This window comes from Oncorhynchus masou, chromosome 6 (assembly GCF_036934945.1).
Source record: "Oncorhynchus masou masou isolate Uvic2021 chromosome 6, UVic_Omas_1.1, whole genome shotgun sequence".
Lineage (NCBI taxonomy): Eukaryota > Metazoa > Chordata > Actinopteri > Salmoniformes > Salmonidae > Oncorhynchus > Oncorhynchus masou.
This window is the reverse complement of record NC_088217.1, coordinates 22,825,888-22,844,196: the sequence shown is the minus strand read 5'-3', so window position 1 is coordinate 22,844,196 and position 18,309 is coordinate 22,825,888. Positions and strand designations below refer to the sequence as shown.

The 18,309-nt window shown below is 43.7% G+C and overlaps 1 protein-coding gene across 1 annotated transcript in view; it reads left to right on the top strand.

The window, feature by feature from the left end:
- The window catches only part of LOC135541642 (phosphatidylinositol 4-phosphate 3-kinase C2 domain-containing subunit beta-like), a 73,780-nt gene extending 55,840 nt beyond the window's left edge, over positions 1-17,940 (top strand). Inside the window, 14 exon segments of the mRNA XM_064967956.1 lie at positions 150-438; positions 565-657; positions 831-960; positions 7,055-7,191; positions 7,341-7,510; positions 7,734-7,890; positions 8,038-8,147; positions 8,465-8,666; positions 9,040-9,164; positions 12,678-12,795; positions 15,246-15,333; positions 15,499-15,605; positions 15,729-15,857; positions 16,130-17,940. Of these exon segments, the coding sequence (XP_064824028.1) occupies positions 150-438; positions 565-657; positions 831-960; positions 7,055-7,191; positions 7,341-7,510; positions 7,734-7,890; positions 8,038-8,147; positions 8,465-8,666; positions 9,040-9,164; positions 12,678-12,795; positions 15,246-15,333; positions 15,499-15,605; positions 15,729-15,857; positions 16,130-16,321 (2,047 nt within the window). The 3' untranslated portion in view covers positions 16,322-17,940.
- Positions 17,941-18,309: the final 369 nt, after the last annotated feature.

Below are 18,309 nucleotides of genomic sequence, written 5' to 3'. Positions count from 1 at the left end.
GATGCTAGAGGAGCACTCAGAGATGCTTCATGAATACTGGGCCTGAACACAAAGTACACATTTGTCAAATACTCACATGAATAAATGTACACAGTACTACACAGTGGACCACATGAACAATAGTCAGATACATTTCCTCTCTCTCCCAGGTTGTTGAAGGACACTCTGCAGGACAGTCAGTTCAGTGGGAGGTACCAGCACCTGTTAGCAGGCCTGCTGTGCTGTGTGGGTCGGGGTCTCCGAGAGGAGTTTGACAGACAGTGCTGGCTGGTCACCATCCTGGCTAAAGTAGCCCAGCGTGTCCGGGACACCTCTCCCTCCAGCAGACAGGCCATCCTTCGGGAGGGACTGGAGGAGGTCAGGCACTTCTTCTCAGTCAGCAGCAGCTGCCGTCTCCCCCTCAACCCTGGCATGCTGGTCAAAGCCATCAACATACAGGTACTTGCTTGTGTTAGTGTACGTGCGTGTGTGTGTGTGTGTTTGCTCCTGTGTGTTTTACTGTGTGTGTGTGTTTTACTCCCGTCTGTATGTGAGCTCATGTCTGTGTGTGATCTCTGTCTACAGTTGTGTTCCTACTTCAACTCCAACGCCGTGCCCCTCAAACTGTCCTTCCAGAACCTGGATCCTCTGGGAGACAACATCAATGTCATCTTCAAGGTAAACATTTCAAACATCACTGAATCAGAGAGCCACTTAAGACTAATGAGATGCAGCCACTGTTGTGCACATTTAACTCTACTGAATCAACAAACCACTTAAATGTGCCTTTCTGAACCCTTGTTGACCTTCGACCTCTGTGACCGCTGTATCTTCTGACCTCTGCTCTCAAGTCAGGTGACGACCTGCGCCAGGACATGCTGACCCTGCAGATCATCCGCATCATGAACAAAATCTGGATCCAGGAGGGGCTGGACATGAGGATGGTCATCTTCAGATGTTTTTCTACCGGACGAGGCAGAGGTAAGGAGGGAGGGGGAAAGAGCGAGAGGTTCCTGTTGTGATTGATTTAATAAAGTCAGTTAGGTCTGCTCTATAACAAATGAACATACCCCCTGAGTCTCTTCCCTGTTTTACTTCTGGTGGTTGGGTGGATGGGACTACCAGCTTTCTGTAACTTAGAGGGCAACCAGTGGGTCCATCTCCTCTTTACCATGTTTCTTGTAGGTTGACAATGTCTATAGGATGACAATGTGTGTATTTCTGATTTCTTTGGGGAAAGTAGAATAAGCTTTTTCAGGCACTCCATTGAGTGCTGTGGCCTGCCTTTCCTGCTGTGCTCTGATGTCATTTTTGCCTGTGTATATTATTATCAAATCAAATTTTATTTGTCACATGTGTCGAATACAACAAGTGTAGACTTTACCGTGAAATGTTTACTTACAAGCCCTTAACCAACAGTGCAGTTCAAGAAGAAAATATTTACAATTTAGACTCAAATTAAAAAGTAGCACAATAAGAATAACGAGGCTAAATACAGGGGGCACCGGTACCAAGTCAGTGTGTGGGGTACAGGCTAGTTGAGGTGAATTGACTATGCATAGGTAACAAACAACTAGGGAGTGTACAAAAGGGAGGGGGGGGTCAATTTAAATTTTCCAGTGGCGATTTTATTAATTGTTCAGCAGTCTTATGGCTTGGTGGTAGAAGTCGGTGAGGAGCCTTTTGGTCCTAGACTTGGTGTTCCGGTACAGCTTGCCGTGCGGTAGCAGAGAAAACAGTCTAGCTTGGGTGACTGGAGTCTCTGATAATTTTATGGGCTTTCCTCTAACACCGCCTATTATATACAGTTGAAGTCGGAAGTTTACATACACCTTAGCCAAATACATTTATACATTTATAGTAATACATTTATTCACAATTCCTGAAATTTTAATCCTAGGAAAAAATCCCTGTCTTAGGTCAGTTAGGATCACCACTTTTATTTTAAGAATGTGAAATGTCTGAATAATAGTAGAGAAAATGATTTATTTCAGCTTTAATTTCTTTCATCACATCCCCAGTGGATCAGAAGTTTACATGCACTCAATTAGTATTTGGTAGCATTGCCTTTACATTGTTTAATTTGGGTCAAACGTTTCGGGTAGCCTTCCACAAGCTTCCCACAATAAGTTGGGTGAATTTTGGCCCATTCCTCCTGACAGAGCTGGTGTAACTGAGTCAGGTTTATAGGCCTCCTTGCTCACACACACTTTTTCAGTTCTGCCCACACATTTTCTATAGGATTGAGGTCAGGGCTTTGTGATGGCCACTCCAATACCTTGACTGTGTTGTCCTTAAGCCACTTTGCCACAACTTTGGAAGTATGCTTGGAGTCATTGTCCATGTGGAATACCCATTTGCGACTAAACTTTTACTTCCTCACTGATGTCTTGAGATGTTGCTTCAATATATCCGCATAATTTTCCTTTCTCAAGCCATCTATTTTGTGAAGTGCAACAGTCCCTCCTGCAGCAAGCACCCCTACAACAGGATGCTACCACCCCGTGCTTTAAGGTTGGGATGGTGTTCTTCGGCTTGCAAGCCTCCGTGTCCTCCTAACATAACGATGGTCATTATGGCCAAACAGTTCTGTTTTTGTTTCATCAAACCAGAGGAAATTTCTCCAAAATGTACAATCTTTGTCTCCATGTGCAGTAGTCTGGCTTTTTTATGGTGTTTTGGAGTAGTGGAATCTTCCTTGCTGAGGGGCCTTTCAGGTTATGTCGATATAGGACTCATTTTACTGTGGATAGAGATACTTTTGTACCTGTTTCCTCCAGCATCTTCAGAAGGTCCTTTGCTGTTGTTCTGGGATTGATTTCCACGTTTTGCACCAAGGTACATTCATCTCTAGGAGACAGAACGCATCTCCTTCCTGAGGGGTATGATGGCTGCATGGTCCCATGGTGTTTATACTTTCGTACTATTGTTTCTACAGATGAACATGGTACCGTCAGGCATTTGGAAATTGCTCCCAAGGATGTACCAGACTTGTGGAGGTCAACAATTTTTTTCTGAGGTCTTGGCTGATTTCTTTTGATTTTCCCATTTATGTCAAGCAAAGAGGCACTGAGTTTGAAGGTAGGCCTTGAAATACATCAACAGGTACACCTCCAATTGACTCAAATGATGTCAATTAGCCTCAACAGAAGCTTCTAAAGCCATGACATAATTTTCTGGAATTTTCCAAGCTGTTTAAATGCACAGTCAACTTAGTGTATGTACACTTCTGACCCACTGGAATTGTCATACAGTGAAATAATCTGTCTGTAAACAATTGTTGAGTAAATTATTGTGTCATGCACAAAGTATATGTCCTAACTGACTTGCCAAAACTATAGTTTGTTAACAAGACATTTGTGGAGTGGTTGAAAAACACGTTTTAATGACTCCAACCTAAGTGTATGTAAACTTCCGACTTCAACTGTAGGTCCTGGATGACAGGAAGCTTGGCCCCAGTAGCGCCTTACTGCCAGATGCCAAGCAGTTGCCATTGTTGGGGTTCGTTTCCTTGTTCCTTGTCAATCATTGGTGAAATTAGCATTATGACAATGTCTTTAATTAAATTATTCAAAAACCTTTATTAATGCATTTGCAGACAGAAGTTGAAAACAGGAACATAACGCATGTTTCCAAGTAAGTTCTGCATCAAAGATAGATCCCATGTTATTTTATCAAACCCGAAATCCAGCCCTCGTGATGTCACTGCCTACATCATTATCTTTTACTCATAAGACCAAAACCGTAACTACAAAGCTATATAAACACGGCTTTTAGTGTGTTTTCTAAAAGCTTAGTAGTAAAAGTCCAAGTTGATTTATAGTGGAATGTCTGACTAGTCTTATCTCCTACACTCCCCTGCAGAGCTCTGTCTCAGTCACACATTTCTCAGAGGGGTCTCTTTATAAGAGAGAGAGAACTGGAAAACAACTGTGGAACAATATTAAATATATATTGTTAATCTGTAGTCTAGGTATTATAACCCCTCCCCTTCTATTAATACAACATAAGCATAATAATTTATTCTAATACATCAATCATTTGGTACAGCCCCAATCATGCCCTTAGGTCCACTTCTAACACCATACCAGGCAGTGATGCAACCGGTCAGGATGCTCTTAATGGTGCAGCTGTAGAACCTTTTGAGGATCTGAGGACCCATGCCAAATCTTTTCAGTCTCCTGAGGGGGAAAAGATTTTGTTGTGCCCTCTTCATGACTGTCTTGGTATGTTTTGACCATGATGGTTTGTTGGTGATGTGGACACCAAGGAACTTGAAACTCTCGACCTGCTCCACTACAGCCCCGTCGATGTTAATGGGGGCCTGTTTGGCCCACATTTGTCTTGCTCACATTGAGGGATAGGTTGTTGTCCTGGCACCACACTGCCAGGTCTCTGACCACCTCCCTATAGGCCGTCTCATCGTTGTCGGTGATCAAGCCTACCACTGTTGTGTCGTCAGCAAACTTAATGATGGTGCTGGAGTCGTGTTTGTCCACACAGTCGTGGGTGAACAGGGATTACAAGAGGGGACTAAGTACACACCCCTGAGGGGCCCCAGTGTTAAGGATCAGCGTGGCAGACGTGTTGTTGCCTACCTTTACCAACTGGGGGCGGCCCGTCAGGAAGTCCAGGATCCAGTTGCAGAGGGAGGTGTTTAGTCCCAGAGTCCTTAGCTTAGTGATGATCTTTGTGGGCAATATGGTGTTGAACGCTGAGTTGTAGTCAATGAACAGCATTCTCACATAGGTGTTCCTTTTGTCCAGGTGAGAAAGCGCAGTGTGGAGTGCGATCTGAGATTATGTGGCTGGTTGACCAGAGTTGGTGCTCAGATTTATTTTTGTATAATATATTTATTATTTATTTTTCTTCTTGGCTTTAAAAGTATTTTCAGACTAAATATTATTTTCAGGTTTCTGTTGTTCTTCTTTTGCTGGTCATTAGTTTGCCAGAGCATTTGCTGTATAGTCCTTGGGATAAGAATCTTTGGTTGTAATTTTGTCCAAAATCAGATTGTAGGTTTGGAGTTTTGATTTGGAGTGAAGGTTATGTTGTGGAGGGTAGTATCCTGTTCATGTCCTTGTGGAAAAAATCTTTAAATCTATATTTTTGTTTAAAAAAAAAACATGCAGAAAAATTCTCTCTCTGTCTCTCTCTCTCTGTCTCTCTCTCTCTCTGTCTCTCTCTCTCTCTCTCTCTGGCTCTCTCTCTCTCTCTCTCTCTCTCTGCTCTCTCTCTCTCTCTCTCTCTCTCTGGCTCTCTCTCTCTCTGTCTCTCTCTCTGTCTCTCTCTCTGTCTCTCTCTCTTTCTCTCTCTCTTTCTCTCTCTTCTCTCTCTCTCTCTTTCTTTCTCTCTCTCTCTCTCTCTCTCTCTCTCTCTCTCTCTCTCTCCCTGTGTCTCTCTCTGTGTCTCTGTGACTCTCTCTCTCAATTCAAAGGGCTTTATTGGCATGGGAAACATATGTTTACATTGCCAAAGCAAATTAAAGACAATAAACAAAGGGAAACATTACACTCACAAAGGTTTTTTGACATTTCAAATGTTGTATTATTGACTATGTACAGTGTTGTAATGTGCAAGTAGTTCAAGTATGAAAGGGAAAATAAATAAACATATAAATATAGGTTGTATTTACAATGTTTGTGCTCCTCTGGCTGCCCTTTGCTCATGGCAATGGGCCACATCTAGCTGATGTGACTGCACACTGCGGTAGTTTATCAATTTTTGATTTGTTTTCAAATTCTTTGTGGGTATGTATGATCTGTGGGGAAATACACTATATATACAAAGGTATGTGGACACACCTTCAAATTAGTGGATTCGGCTATTTCAGGTACACCTGTTGCTGACAGGTGTATAAAATCGAGAACACAGCCATGCACTCTCAATAGACAAACATTGGCAGTAGAATGGCCTTACTGAAGAGCTCAGTGACTTTCAACGTGACACCGTCATAGGATGTCACCTTTCCAACAAGTCAATTTTGTCAAATTTCTACCTGGCTATAGCTGCTCCGGTCAACTGTATGTGCTGTTATTGGGAAGTGGAAACGCCTAGGAGCAACAATGGCTCAGCCATGAAGTGGTAGGCCACACAAGCTCACAGAATGGGAGCCCCGAGTGCTGAAGCACATAGCGTTTAAAAATTGTCTGTCCTCGTTTGCAACACTCACTACCAAGTTCCAAACTGCCTCTGGAGCAACATCAGCACAATAACTGTTCGTTGGGAGCTTCATAAAATGTGTTTTCATGGCCAAACAGCCGCACACAAGCATAAGATCACCTTGTGCAATGCCAAGCATTGGCTGGAGTGGTGTAAAGCTCGCCCCCATTCGACTCTGCAGCAGTGGAAACACGTTCTCTGGAGTGATGAATCACGATTCACCATTTGGCAGTCTGACGGATGAATCTGTGTTTGGCGGATGCCAGGAGAACGTTACCTGCACCAATGCATGGGGCCAACTGTAAAGTTTGGTGGAGGAGGAATAATGGTCTGGGGCTGTTTTTCATGGTTCAGGCTAGGAGCCTTTGTTCCAGTTAAGGGAAATCCTAACGTTATAGCATACAATGACATTCTAGACGATTCTGTGCTTCCAACTTTGTGTCAAAAGTTTGGGGAAGGCTCTTTCTTGCTTTAGCATGACAATGCCCCTTTTGCACAAAGCGAGGTCCATGGAGAAATGGTTTGTCGGTGTGGAAGAACTTGATTGGCCTGCACTGAGCTCTGATCTCAACCCCATCGATCACTTTTGGGATGAATTGGAACAACGACTGCAAGCCAGGATTACTCGGCCAACATCAGTCCCCGACATCACTAGTGGCTGAATGGAAGTAAGTCCCCGCAGCAATATTCCAACATCTAGTGGAAAGCCTTCCCAGAAGGGTGGAGGCTGTTATAGCAGCAAAGGGGGAACCAACTCCATATTAATGCCCATGATTTTGGAATGAGAAGTTCGACGAGCAGGTGTCCACATACTTTTTGGTTATGTGGTGTGGTGTATGTGTCTCTCTCTCCTCTCTTTCTCCTCTCTCGCTCTCCTCCCTCTCTCTTTCTCATCTCTCTCATTCACTCTCAGGTATGGTGGAGATGATTCCCCAGGCTGAGACTCTGAGGAAGATCCAGGGGGAACATGGAGTGACTGGTTCCTTTAAGGACCGCCCCCTGGCTGACTGGCTACAGAAACACAACCCCACAGAGGACGAGTATGAGAAGGTACAGTCAGACACATGTGCACACATGCACAAACTATCACTCACTCGAGCACACACACCCACTCGCCCACTCTCTCAACCTCACACCAACACTCTCTCATCGTACACACGTTGACCTGTAACCTCTGACCCTGTGCTGTGTCCTGCTAGGCTGTGGAGAACTTTATCTACTCTTGCGCAGGCTGCTGCGTGGCCACCTACATCCTGGGTATCTGTGACCGTCACAACGACAATATCATGCTAAAGACCAGCGGTCACATGTTCCACATCGACTTTGGCAAGTTTTTAGGACACGCCCAGATGTTTGGCAACATCAAACGGTGAGCCCGGGAGGGTGCTGTGAAATGTATACCCAACTTCAATTTCAAATCTCCATGTAGTTCCTATTGCAAGGACAGAGGAACGCAACTTTTACCACTGTCTTTGTTTTTGGTTTAGTCTTTTTCTGATTGGCAGGCAGACCGATGGTTCTGTTCCTGTTGGTAGAGACCAATGGCCCTGTGTTCTGATTGGTATTTATCTGTGTGCATTTGTGATTGGCAGGGACCGTGCTCCGTTTGTGTTCACCTCTGACATGGCCTATGTCATCAACGGAGGAGACAAACCTTCCAGTCGTTTCCATGACTTTGTGGACCTGTGCTGTGAGGCCTACAACCTCATCCGCAAACACACACACCTCTTCCTCAACCTACTGGGACTGGTACGTATACATACACACGTGCGAGTGTGTGTGCGAATGTGTGTGTGTGTGTGTGTGTGCGAGTGTGTGTGTGTGCGTGTGCATGTGCGTGTGAGTGTGTGTGTACGAACACACACACACTGACGTCTTCCTTTGTGTCCTGTATAGATGTTGTCGTGTGGCATTCCTGAGCTGTCCAACCTGGATGATTTGAAGTATGTCTACGACGCCTTAAGACCTCACGAGTCTGAGGCTGACGCTACAATGTACTTCACCAGGTACACGCACATAGTATATATATTCTATATATTTTTTATTTAACTAGGCAAGTCAGTTAAGAACAAATTCTTAGTTATAATGACGGCCTAGGAACAGTGGGTTAACTGCCTTGTTCAGCTGCAAAACGACAGATTTTTACCTTGTCAGCTCTGGGATTCGATCTTGCAACCTTTCGGTTACTGGCCCAACCACTAGGCTACCCGCTGCCCCCATATAGACTTCGAGTATAAACCATACAGGCATAGACTGTGTGGTCTCTTGTCTGACTCCTCTCGCTTTCTCTCTCTTTGTCCCTGCTCTCTCTGTCCCTCTCTAGGTTGATAGAGTCCAGTCTGGGCAGTGTTGCCACTAAGTTGAACTTCTTCATCCATAACTTGGCCCAGATGAAGTTTGCCTCATCCGAGGAGCATCCTGTCCTCTCCTTTGCCCCTCGGGTTTACACCCTCAAGACTGATGGACTCATCCGCAACCTCTTTGTCTGCCGACACATACGAACGTACAGCTCCAGCAAAGGATACGTACGTCTGCATGTACACCTACAGGCCTCGTAAATGAAACCTATGTGTAAATCTACAGTTGCATGTTCATATAGGCCCAGCAAGGGATATGTCCACTATACTACATATGCACATACAGCCCCAGCAAATGATTCAAGAATACGTAAGGCCACAGTCACACAATATACTACATATACACACACAGCCCCAGAAAATGAAGTCTACAGTTAGCTACACACACATGCACCTACACTTTAGTATAAGCCCAGCAACAAATACAAAAGACAAACTGTCTCTCCCTAACCCTAACCCACAGCCTTCGTAAAGGATGTATCACGTAAGGCTGGAGTCATGTAAGATCAACTGTATAGTGTGTGTGTGTCTCTCCCCACAGGCATTTGTGGTGAAGGTGGAGCGAGAGGGCCAGCAGGGGTCAGTGTTGGTCCAGAGGAGCTTTGAGGAGTTCTATGAACTTCACAGTAAACTACGCCTCGTCTTCCCCTCATCCAAACTACCCAGGTAACACACACACTGATCATTTACAGAACAACACCCTTCTCTTGAAACAACAACAGTAACTACAACTAGTAATAGAGGAATAGTAATATTAGTGATATTCATTGGAGACTAAATAACTGTAGGAAAATGTGTCTGGACCTTGTAAACTGCAGTGAATAAATGAATAAACCCATAACTGATCCAAATGATTTTTCCAATCAGGCAGGCTAGATGGAGTTATTTCTAAATGAACATACATTCTATGGTAGAAAATGGCAAGATTATGTTATAATACTGTTTATGCATCGAATAAAATTTCTCAGTACTGTATCATCTGTGTCTGTGGGACTGAGTTGGGCCTCTGGGGCTTGGCGCTAGTAATTGATTTATGATGGCTTGGTGATAGAGCCTGCAGTCCATTGAATGATTAGTGTCTGTGTAATGCTGGCCTGTGTGCCAGGGCCAGGTGAACCATCCCTCCAGTTTCACTCTCACATGCAGATGAACACTGGACTTGTTGCATTAGTATCTGTGTGTTAAGGAGTGTAAAACTGAGAAAATAATCCAGTATAAACAAGCAGTAAATGACCTAGAGACTAAATCTTGCTAAATCTTGCTGTCTGTTGCTTGTTAGAACAATGTACCTTTGTATAATTCTACACATCTGTTGTTTGTCATGAACATTCAGGATGATGTACTTTGCTATAGAGCTGTATCCCAAATCTGCTCGTTGGGTTCTCAACGATTATCTATGGGTGGCCGTTGACCAGCTCAATTATTGTAATTCTTAATCGATAATAAAGGTGGATTGTTTGAAGAAATAACAAAGTCTCTCTCACTTGGTTAGAATTTCCACCACAATTTTAAAAAAAGGCTTTTGAGCAGTTATTCAAATGACAGGCTATTCACTGCAGTTTACAGCCTAGACTAGAGTTGTGTTAATTACTTAAAAACAATAATAACATTCTTCGTTACATTGTGTTGTAGTTTAGGTAGAATACATTTCTTGTCCCTAAAAAACTGAAACAATAGGGTGTGTTTTCTAGCTGTTAGCTGGGGACTGGGAAGGAGCGCTCAGCACAGCCTCAGGAGCACACATAGTGTAGGCAGCTACCTAGGATTTCTTTATCTGATAAACCTTTTTTACTTTCACTGTGTAAATTGACTGGATATATTCACTTGTAGTGTGAAGCCTAACATTGAGCTAATGAATTATTGGCTAATATGCATCCACTTCTAAGTTAGTCTACACCCTGTCTGTCTTCACTGTTCTGTTGCGCAATGATGCACCTGGCCTTTTCACTGCCACAGCTAATCCTTTTAATTATTGTAGAGTCCCAGGAAAGCCAGACTACAAAAGCTTGTTGGACACATTTCACCGTATTTTCTTTAGCCTACTAATAGTCTATTGGAGGGGAGATGCACACTTGTTCTTGCTGGCTGAATATAAAATAGGCTACAGCATTCACAGGCAGGGAGTTGGAGAAGAGAAGCCAATATTTTACTACAGTAGAGGCCTATCTTAACACCAGGCTACATCCTGACAAAATACACCATATGAGTCACCTGCTAATGTACCTTTCTAGACCTTCTAAACTGTCAAGCATAGACCCAAATAGTTGCATACTCAGGCCGAGGCTGTTGGCCTATGCAGTTATTTCGGCATGAGCAGTTATTCAAATTAGCCTACATCACATCAGTTTACAGCCTATGGACAATAGTTGTGTATTCACGTGATAACAATAATACGTTCCTCATTGCCCGGTGTTGTTGTAGCCCAGGTATAATTTTTGTCTTGTCTAAAAACGTAGGCCACAGAGCACAGCCTGGAGGAACCCACTACAGATCTGCCATTTCCTAATCTGTCAAATGATTTGTCTTGCACTTTGACAGGTAAATATTTAGCCTATAGCCCTAATATTTAGCTAATTATTAGCCTAATATCGAGCTAATATTTAGCTTCTTACTTTGGCTACACATCACTAGACTCTATTACAGCTGTTTCCTTGTGCAACAGGCTAAGCAAGCCTCTCCACAATAGGCCATTACTCTTCTTGTAAAACCTCAGGAAAAGCTACAAAAGATAGTAGGACATTTATTTTCATTTTTATACTAGTTTATTCAGGGAAAGAAGCAGGCTTGGTCTTGCTAATTTCTGAATGTAGAACAAGCCTACAGCATAGAAAATGCATGTCGGGGAAAGTTGAGGAGAGAGTGCTTATGTGATCACTTTTGGCCGGTTATGATTACATTGTTGCACTGATACATTGCAAATAATTGCACAGGACATACAGAGATGAGCACAGTGAAAAGGAAGAACCAAAGGAATTGACAACCATTCGAAAAATGGAAATCACTTCAAACCACTTGAGCAACAAGGCAATGACATGCTGTAAAAGATGCACAGGCTAAACAGTTTGTTGAATTGCTACATTTCAATACAAGTTAGTATATTATTTTTCATTAGACCTCCATGTACATTGATGTATTGTTTGCAGTTTTCACTATGACAATGAACACACCCTGAAAGCACTGAATTGTCTGAACCCGTATCTGTGTTAGAGACCCCATGTATGGACTGTGGAATGATCAACTATAAAATTTCCTCTTGTGTGGATGCTCACCAGTATTTTATAGTTATGTAGCTTATAGTTTCTCATTACAATTATATGATTATAGTTATTGGCTTGGTGTATGGCCCGAGCCTTAACTCTGACAAGAAACATCATTATCACAACAGAACTAGCCTACCAGTAGAACTAGCGAACGATAGCGAACTTAAATTAAATCAAATTACACTTTACTTTTATATTCTTTTTTTATACTCCTTTATGCTCTCTGGGCTCGGCAGGCGAAGGTCGAGTCATGGGTCTCCTGAAGCATGACCCGCCAAACCGCGCTTGCTTAACCCGGAAACAGGAAACACTGTTCACCTGACAAACAAGGTCAGCCTACAGGCGCCTGGCCCGCCACAAGGAGTCGCTAGAGCACGATGAGCCAAGTAAAGCTCCTCCAGCCAAGCCCTCCCCTAACCTGGACGATGCCGGGGCAGTTGCTCTCTGCCCTATGGGACTCCTGATCACAGCCGGTTGTGATACAACCCGAGAAGGAACCAGGATCTGTAGTGCCTTAGACCGCTGCGCCACCCGGGAGCCCCTCTTGTATTTTTTTACATTTACCGATAGCAAGGGCACACTCCAACTCCAGAAATGATTTACAAATGAAGTATGTGTGTTTAGTAAATCCGCTTTATCAGAGGAAGTAGGGATGACCAGGGATGTTTTCTTGATATGTGTGTAACTTTGACCATTTTCCTGTCCTGGTAAGCATTCAAAAAACTAACGAGTACTTTTGGGTGTTAGGGAAAATTTATGGAGTAAAAAGTACATTATTATTTTCTTTAGCAATGCAGTGAAGTAAAACTTTGAAAAATATAAATAGTTGAGTAAAGTACAGATACCCCAAAAAATGACTTAAGTAGTACTTTAAAGTATTTTCCTTACTTTACACCACTGCCTTTGATGCCCCTCCCAGTTTCCCCAGCCGGTTTTTGATTGGGCGGTCTCGAGGAGAGGCGATGGCTGATAGGAGGAAAGACGAGCTCAACGGATACGTCTGGCATCTGGTGCACGCTGCGCCCGAGGTCGCCCAGGTAACCAGTCACCTCCGACCTTTGGTTCAGGCACTCAGTGACCCCTGTTGTGTGTCTGCCATTCTATGTAAAGGTCTATTTAAAGCACTCTACTATCACTATATTCACTAGACCAGTGGTTCTCAAACCTCTTGGTTCAGGTGTTGACTCTGTTCAATCAGGTGTGCTAACTCTGGAATAGATCAAGTACATGGAATGACTGGGTGTCCCAGAGTACAGGTTTGAAAACCACTAGACTGACCATGAATGTCATCCTAATTCTATATTAACAGTTCATTTTTAATGCAAATGACTATAGTTGAAATCTGAAGTTTACATACACTCTGGTTGGAGTCATTAAAACTTGTTTTTCAACCACTCTACAAACTTCTTGTTAACAAACTATAGTTTTGGCAACTCAGTTAGGACATCTACTTTGTGCATGCAAGTAATTTTTCCAACAATTGTTTACAGACAGATTATTTCACTTATAACTCACTGTATCACAATTCCAGTGGGTCAGAAGTTTACTAAGTTGATTGTGTCTTTTAAACAGCTTGTAAAATTCCAGAAAAGGATGTCATGGCTTTAGAAGCTTCTGATAGGCTAATTGACATCATTTGAGTCAATTGGAGGTGTACCTTCGGATGTATTTCAAGGCCGACCTTCAAACTCAGTGCCTCTTTGCTTGACATCATGGGGAAATTAAAGGAAACCATCCAAGACCTCGGGAAATAAAATGGTAGACGTCCACAAGTCTGGATCATCCTTGGGAGCAATTTCCAAACGCCTGAAGGTACCATGTTCATCTGTACTAACAATATTGTGCAAGTATAAACACAATGGGACCATGCAGCCGTCATACCGCTCAGGAAGGAGATGCGTTCTGTCTCCTAGAGATGAATGTACCTTGGTGTGAAAAGTACAAATCAATCCCAGAACAACAGCAAAGGACCTTGTGAAGATGCTGGAGGAAACGGGTACAAAAGTATCTCTATCCACAGTAAAACAAGTCCTATATCAACATAACCTGAAAGGCCGCTCAGCAAGGAAGAAGCCACTGCTCTTCAACCTCCATTAAAAAGCCAGACTACGGTTTGCAAATGGGAACAAAGATCATACATTTTGGAGAAATGTCTTCTGGTCTGATGAAACAAAAATAGAACTGTTTGACCATAATGACCATCATTATGTTTGGAGGACACGGAGGCTTGCAAGCCGAAGAACACCATCCCAACCTTAAAGCACGGGGTGGTAGCATCCTGTTGTAGGGGTGCTTGCTGCAGGAGGGACTGTTGCACTTCACAAAATAGATGGCATCATGAGGCAGAAAAAATATGTGGATATATTGAAACAACATCTCGAGACATCAGCCAGGAAGTTGAAGTTTGGTCGCAAATGGGTCTTCCAAATGGACAATGACCCCAAGCATGCTTCAAAAGTTGTGGCAAAATGGCTTAAGGACAACAAAGTCAAGGTATCGGAGTGGCCATTACAAAGCCCTGACCTCAATCCTATAGAAAATGTGTGGGCAGAACTGTGTGTGCGAGCAAGGAGGCCTACAAACCTGACTCAATTACCCCAGCTCTGTCATGAGGAATGGGCCAAAATTCACCCAACTTGTTGTGGAAGGCCACCCAAAACGTTTGACCCAAGTTAAACAATTTAAAGGCAATGCTACCAAATACGAACTGAGTGTACGTAAACTTCTAACCCACTGGGAATGTAATGAAAGAAATAAAAGCTGAAATAAATCATTCTCTCTACTATTATTCTAACATTTCACATTCTTAAAATAAAGTGGTGATCCTAACTAGCCTAAAACAGGGAACTTTTCCTAGGATTAAATGTCAGGAATTGTGAAACTGTGCTTTAAATATATTTGGCTACGGTGTATTTAAACTTTTAAACTGAATTGTTACTGTATTATTTATTTAAATGCCAGTTTTTTATGTGCACGGACACAGGCTCATTAAAGTGGAGGCAGAATGATGTATGTGGAGTCAAGTCTGTATGTGGTTCTGGTTTCACTATGACTGGAGAGTTTCTTGCAATTCAGCCCTTCCTTTTAGAAGAAGCCGCATATCAGCCTTAGACATACACACAGAATCTGTCAGGGCGGGTACTGTAGTCACTTACCAGAACTTCCCTCTACTGTATCTCTAATAGAACAGTTTGACATCACACACACAGCTCAACTTCAATGTCAAACGTAAACACAAGCTAGAACTGCTAGCACTCCCATTTCTTTTTTTCAGTTTGGAAATAGAGCCCACAGTATTGTTGTGAGTTGATGGTCCACCTAGGAATGAATTAGGTCTCGTGGAGGTGTCATGTTGTTTTCTGTCATTAACTGAATGTACCTCCTCTCTTCCCCTTTCTTTCTGTCTCTTTTTCTCTGTCTCTCTCTTTCTGTCTCTGTGTCTATTTTTGTCTTTGTCTTTCTGTCTTTCTGTCTCTCTTTATCTCAGTGTGACCTCATCTACACTTTCTTCCATCCTCTGCAAAGAGACGAGAAACCTGGAACAGTGGTGAACACACTGCAGAGCAAACCTGCAGGTACATCCGCCCACCCACCCACCTACATGTACACACACCTCCTGCCACTATAAACACACACACACACGCATACTCATACTGTATAACCTTATTAAAATCCTACATTGAGACAATAATTCTGCTATAATCAGATGCTCTCTTTTTGTCTTTCTCCCCCACCTGCAGAGATCTGTTGGGCTCCGGTCTCAGGCAAAGTGGTAGGAGAGGTCAAGCTCTCCATCTCCTACAAGAGTGACAAGCTCTTCATCATGGTCATGCACATACGAGGCCTGGTGAGTGTGTGTGTACTTTCAGCATACTGATGCTAATTGAGAATGTAATGGTGTTGAAGTCTTCTACTGTAGACTGTTATTTTAGATATATACTGACTATCGATCCTCCTGTGTATTTCCTAGCAACCCTTGCAGGAAGGGACAGACCCTGACCCCTATGTCAAGCTGTACCTCCTCCCAGACCCCCAGAAAACCAGCAAGAGGAAGACCAAGGCCGCGCGCCGCACTTGCAACCCCACCTACAATGAGATGGTGAGACCTAGTTGATGTGTGACTGTGTATGTAAATTTGTGTATCTCGACTGTTGTATAAACTCTGTTGTACAACTCTGTGTGTCTTCTCTCTCTCTCTCTCTCTCTCTCTAGCTGGTGTATAATTATGTGTATCTTCTCTCTCTCTCTCTCTCTCTGTGTACATGGTGTATAACTCTGTGTGTTCTCTCTCTCTCCTCTCTCTCTCTCTGTCTCTCTCTGTCTCTGTGTACATGGTGTATAACTCTGTTTGTGTCTTCTCTCTCCCTGTAGTTGGTATATGACCGTATCCCTCGTGGAGACCTGCAGCAGAGGGTTATCCATCTACGGGTACTCGGCGATGGTGCATTCTGGGAAAACACCCTGCTGGGCGAGGCCTTCATCCCCCTGAAGACTCTGACACCCGGACAGTGCTGGGCAGACTGGCACCAACTGGGCACGCCAAGCACCGACTCCACACACTGAGTGAGAGAGAGGGCGAGAAATTACTAATCAGGTTGGCGTGTGTGTGCACGCGCATAGGTCTGCTCAGTTGTGAGAGTTGGTCTGGTTTATTCCCCCAATGGGGGTGTGTGTTGACTCCTATCATGTCCAGTGGGGGTGTGCGTTGACTCCTATCATGCCCAGTGGGGGTGTGCGTTGACTCCTATCATGCCCAGTGGGGGTGTGCGTTGACTCCTATCATGCCCAGTGGGGGTGTGCGTTGACTCCTATCATGCCCAGTGGGGGTGTGCGTTGACTCCTATCATGTCCAGTGGGGGTGTGCGTTGACTCCTATCATGTCCAGTGGGGGTGTGCGTTGACTCCTATCATGCCCAGTGGGGTGTGCGTTGACTCCTATCATGTCCAGTGGGGGTGTGCGTTGACTCCTATCATGTCCAGTGGGGGTGTGCGTTGACTCCTATCATGTCCAGTGGGGGTGTGCGTTGACTCCTATCATGTCCAGTGGGGGTGTGCGTTGACTCCTATCATGTCCAGTGGGGGTGTGTGTTGACTCCTATCATGCCCAGTGGGGGTGTGCGTTGACTCCTATCATGCCCAGTGGGGGTTTGTGTGGGTGTCTGTAGACTCACTGACGTTCAATCGTCACTGGACACTGTATCCATGGGACTGTACTATGTGGACCTATTGTTAGCCAGGCTGGCCTCTGACCACCATAAAAAGGGATAACTACGGACCATGTGACCAGGAGGGAAGATTACCAATCTGTATCTCTGGTGACTCTGACTACCAGAATACCTTTCTCTGGTAACAACATGGCCTCCAAAGACCAGATCACGAGGACCTATGGAAGGAAGCAGAAGGCATTGCTACTCATTGATAACAACCAATGTGTTTTGAGAAGGAGGTGAGGAAAGAGGATGCGAGGAGTATGCAATGGATAATCTCCCATGGACCACATCTTTATTTAGGGCCAACAGATAACCGTCCGTCTTATCGCCTGATGTAACAGACTTAAACAGTTTTAGTCCCCTTGGAAGTCATGTCTTTTAAAAGAAAACCCTAGGTTATTTATTTTTCAGATGGGACCCTTCTGTTAATGCAGCTCCATGTTGAGCTCTGTTTGGTTGTGTGGTATATGTATATTTTAATTTCTGTGTACCACGGATTTATGTAAATTGTACCCTAACACATGCTAACATGCTTTTGTACCCTAACACATTATGGTATGGGTCTACCCTAACGCATTATGGTATGGGTCTACCCTAACACATTATGGTGTGGGTCTTCCCTAACACATTATGGTGTGGGTCTACCCTAACACATTATGGTATGGGTCTACCCTAACACATTATGGTATGGGTCTACCCTAACACATTATGGTGTGGGTCTTCCCTAACACATTATGGTGTGGGTCTTCCCTAACACATTATGGTGTGGGTCTACCCTAACACATTATGGTATGGGTCTACCCTAACACATTATGGTATGGGTCTACCCTAACACATTATGGTGTGGGTCTACCCTAACACATTATGGTGTGGGTCTACCCTAACACATTATGGTGTGGGTCTACCCTAACACATTATGGTATGGGTCTACCCTAAACACATTATGGTGTGGGTCTACCCTAAACACATTATGGTATGTGTTCCACTGGATGTCAGAAGGTGAATTCACCAATTTGTAAGTCGCTCTGGATAAGAGCGTCTGCTAAATGACTTAAATGTAATGTAAATGTATGGGTCTACCCTAAACACATTATGGTGTGGGTCTACCCTAAACACATTATGGTGTGGGTTTACCCTAACACATTATGGTGTGGGTCTACCCTAAACACATTATGGTGTGGGTCTACCCTAAACACATTATGGTGTGGGTCTACCCTAAACACATTATGGTGTGGGTTTACCCTAACACATTATGGTGTGGGTCTACCCTAAACACATTATGGTGTGGGTCTACCCTAAACACATTATGGTGTGGGTCTACCCTAAACACATTATGGTGTG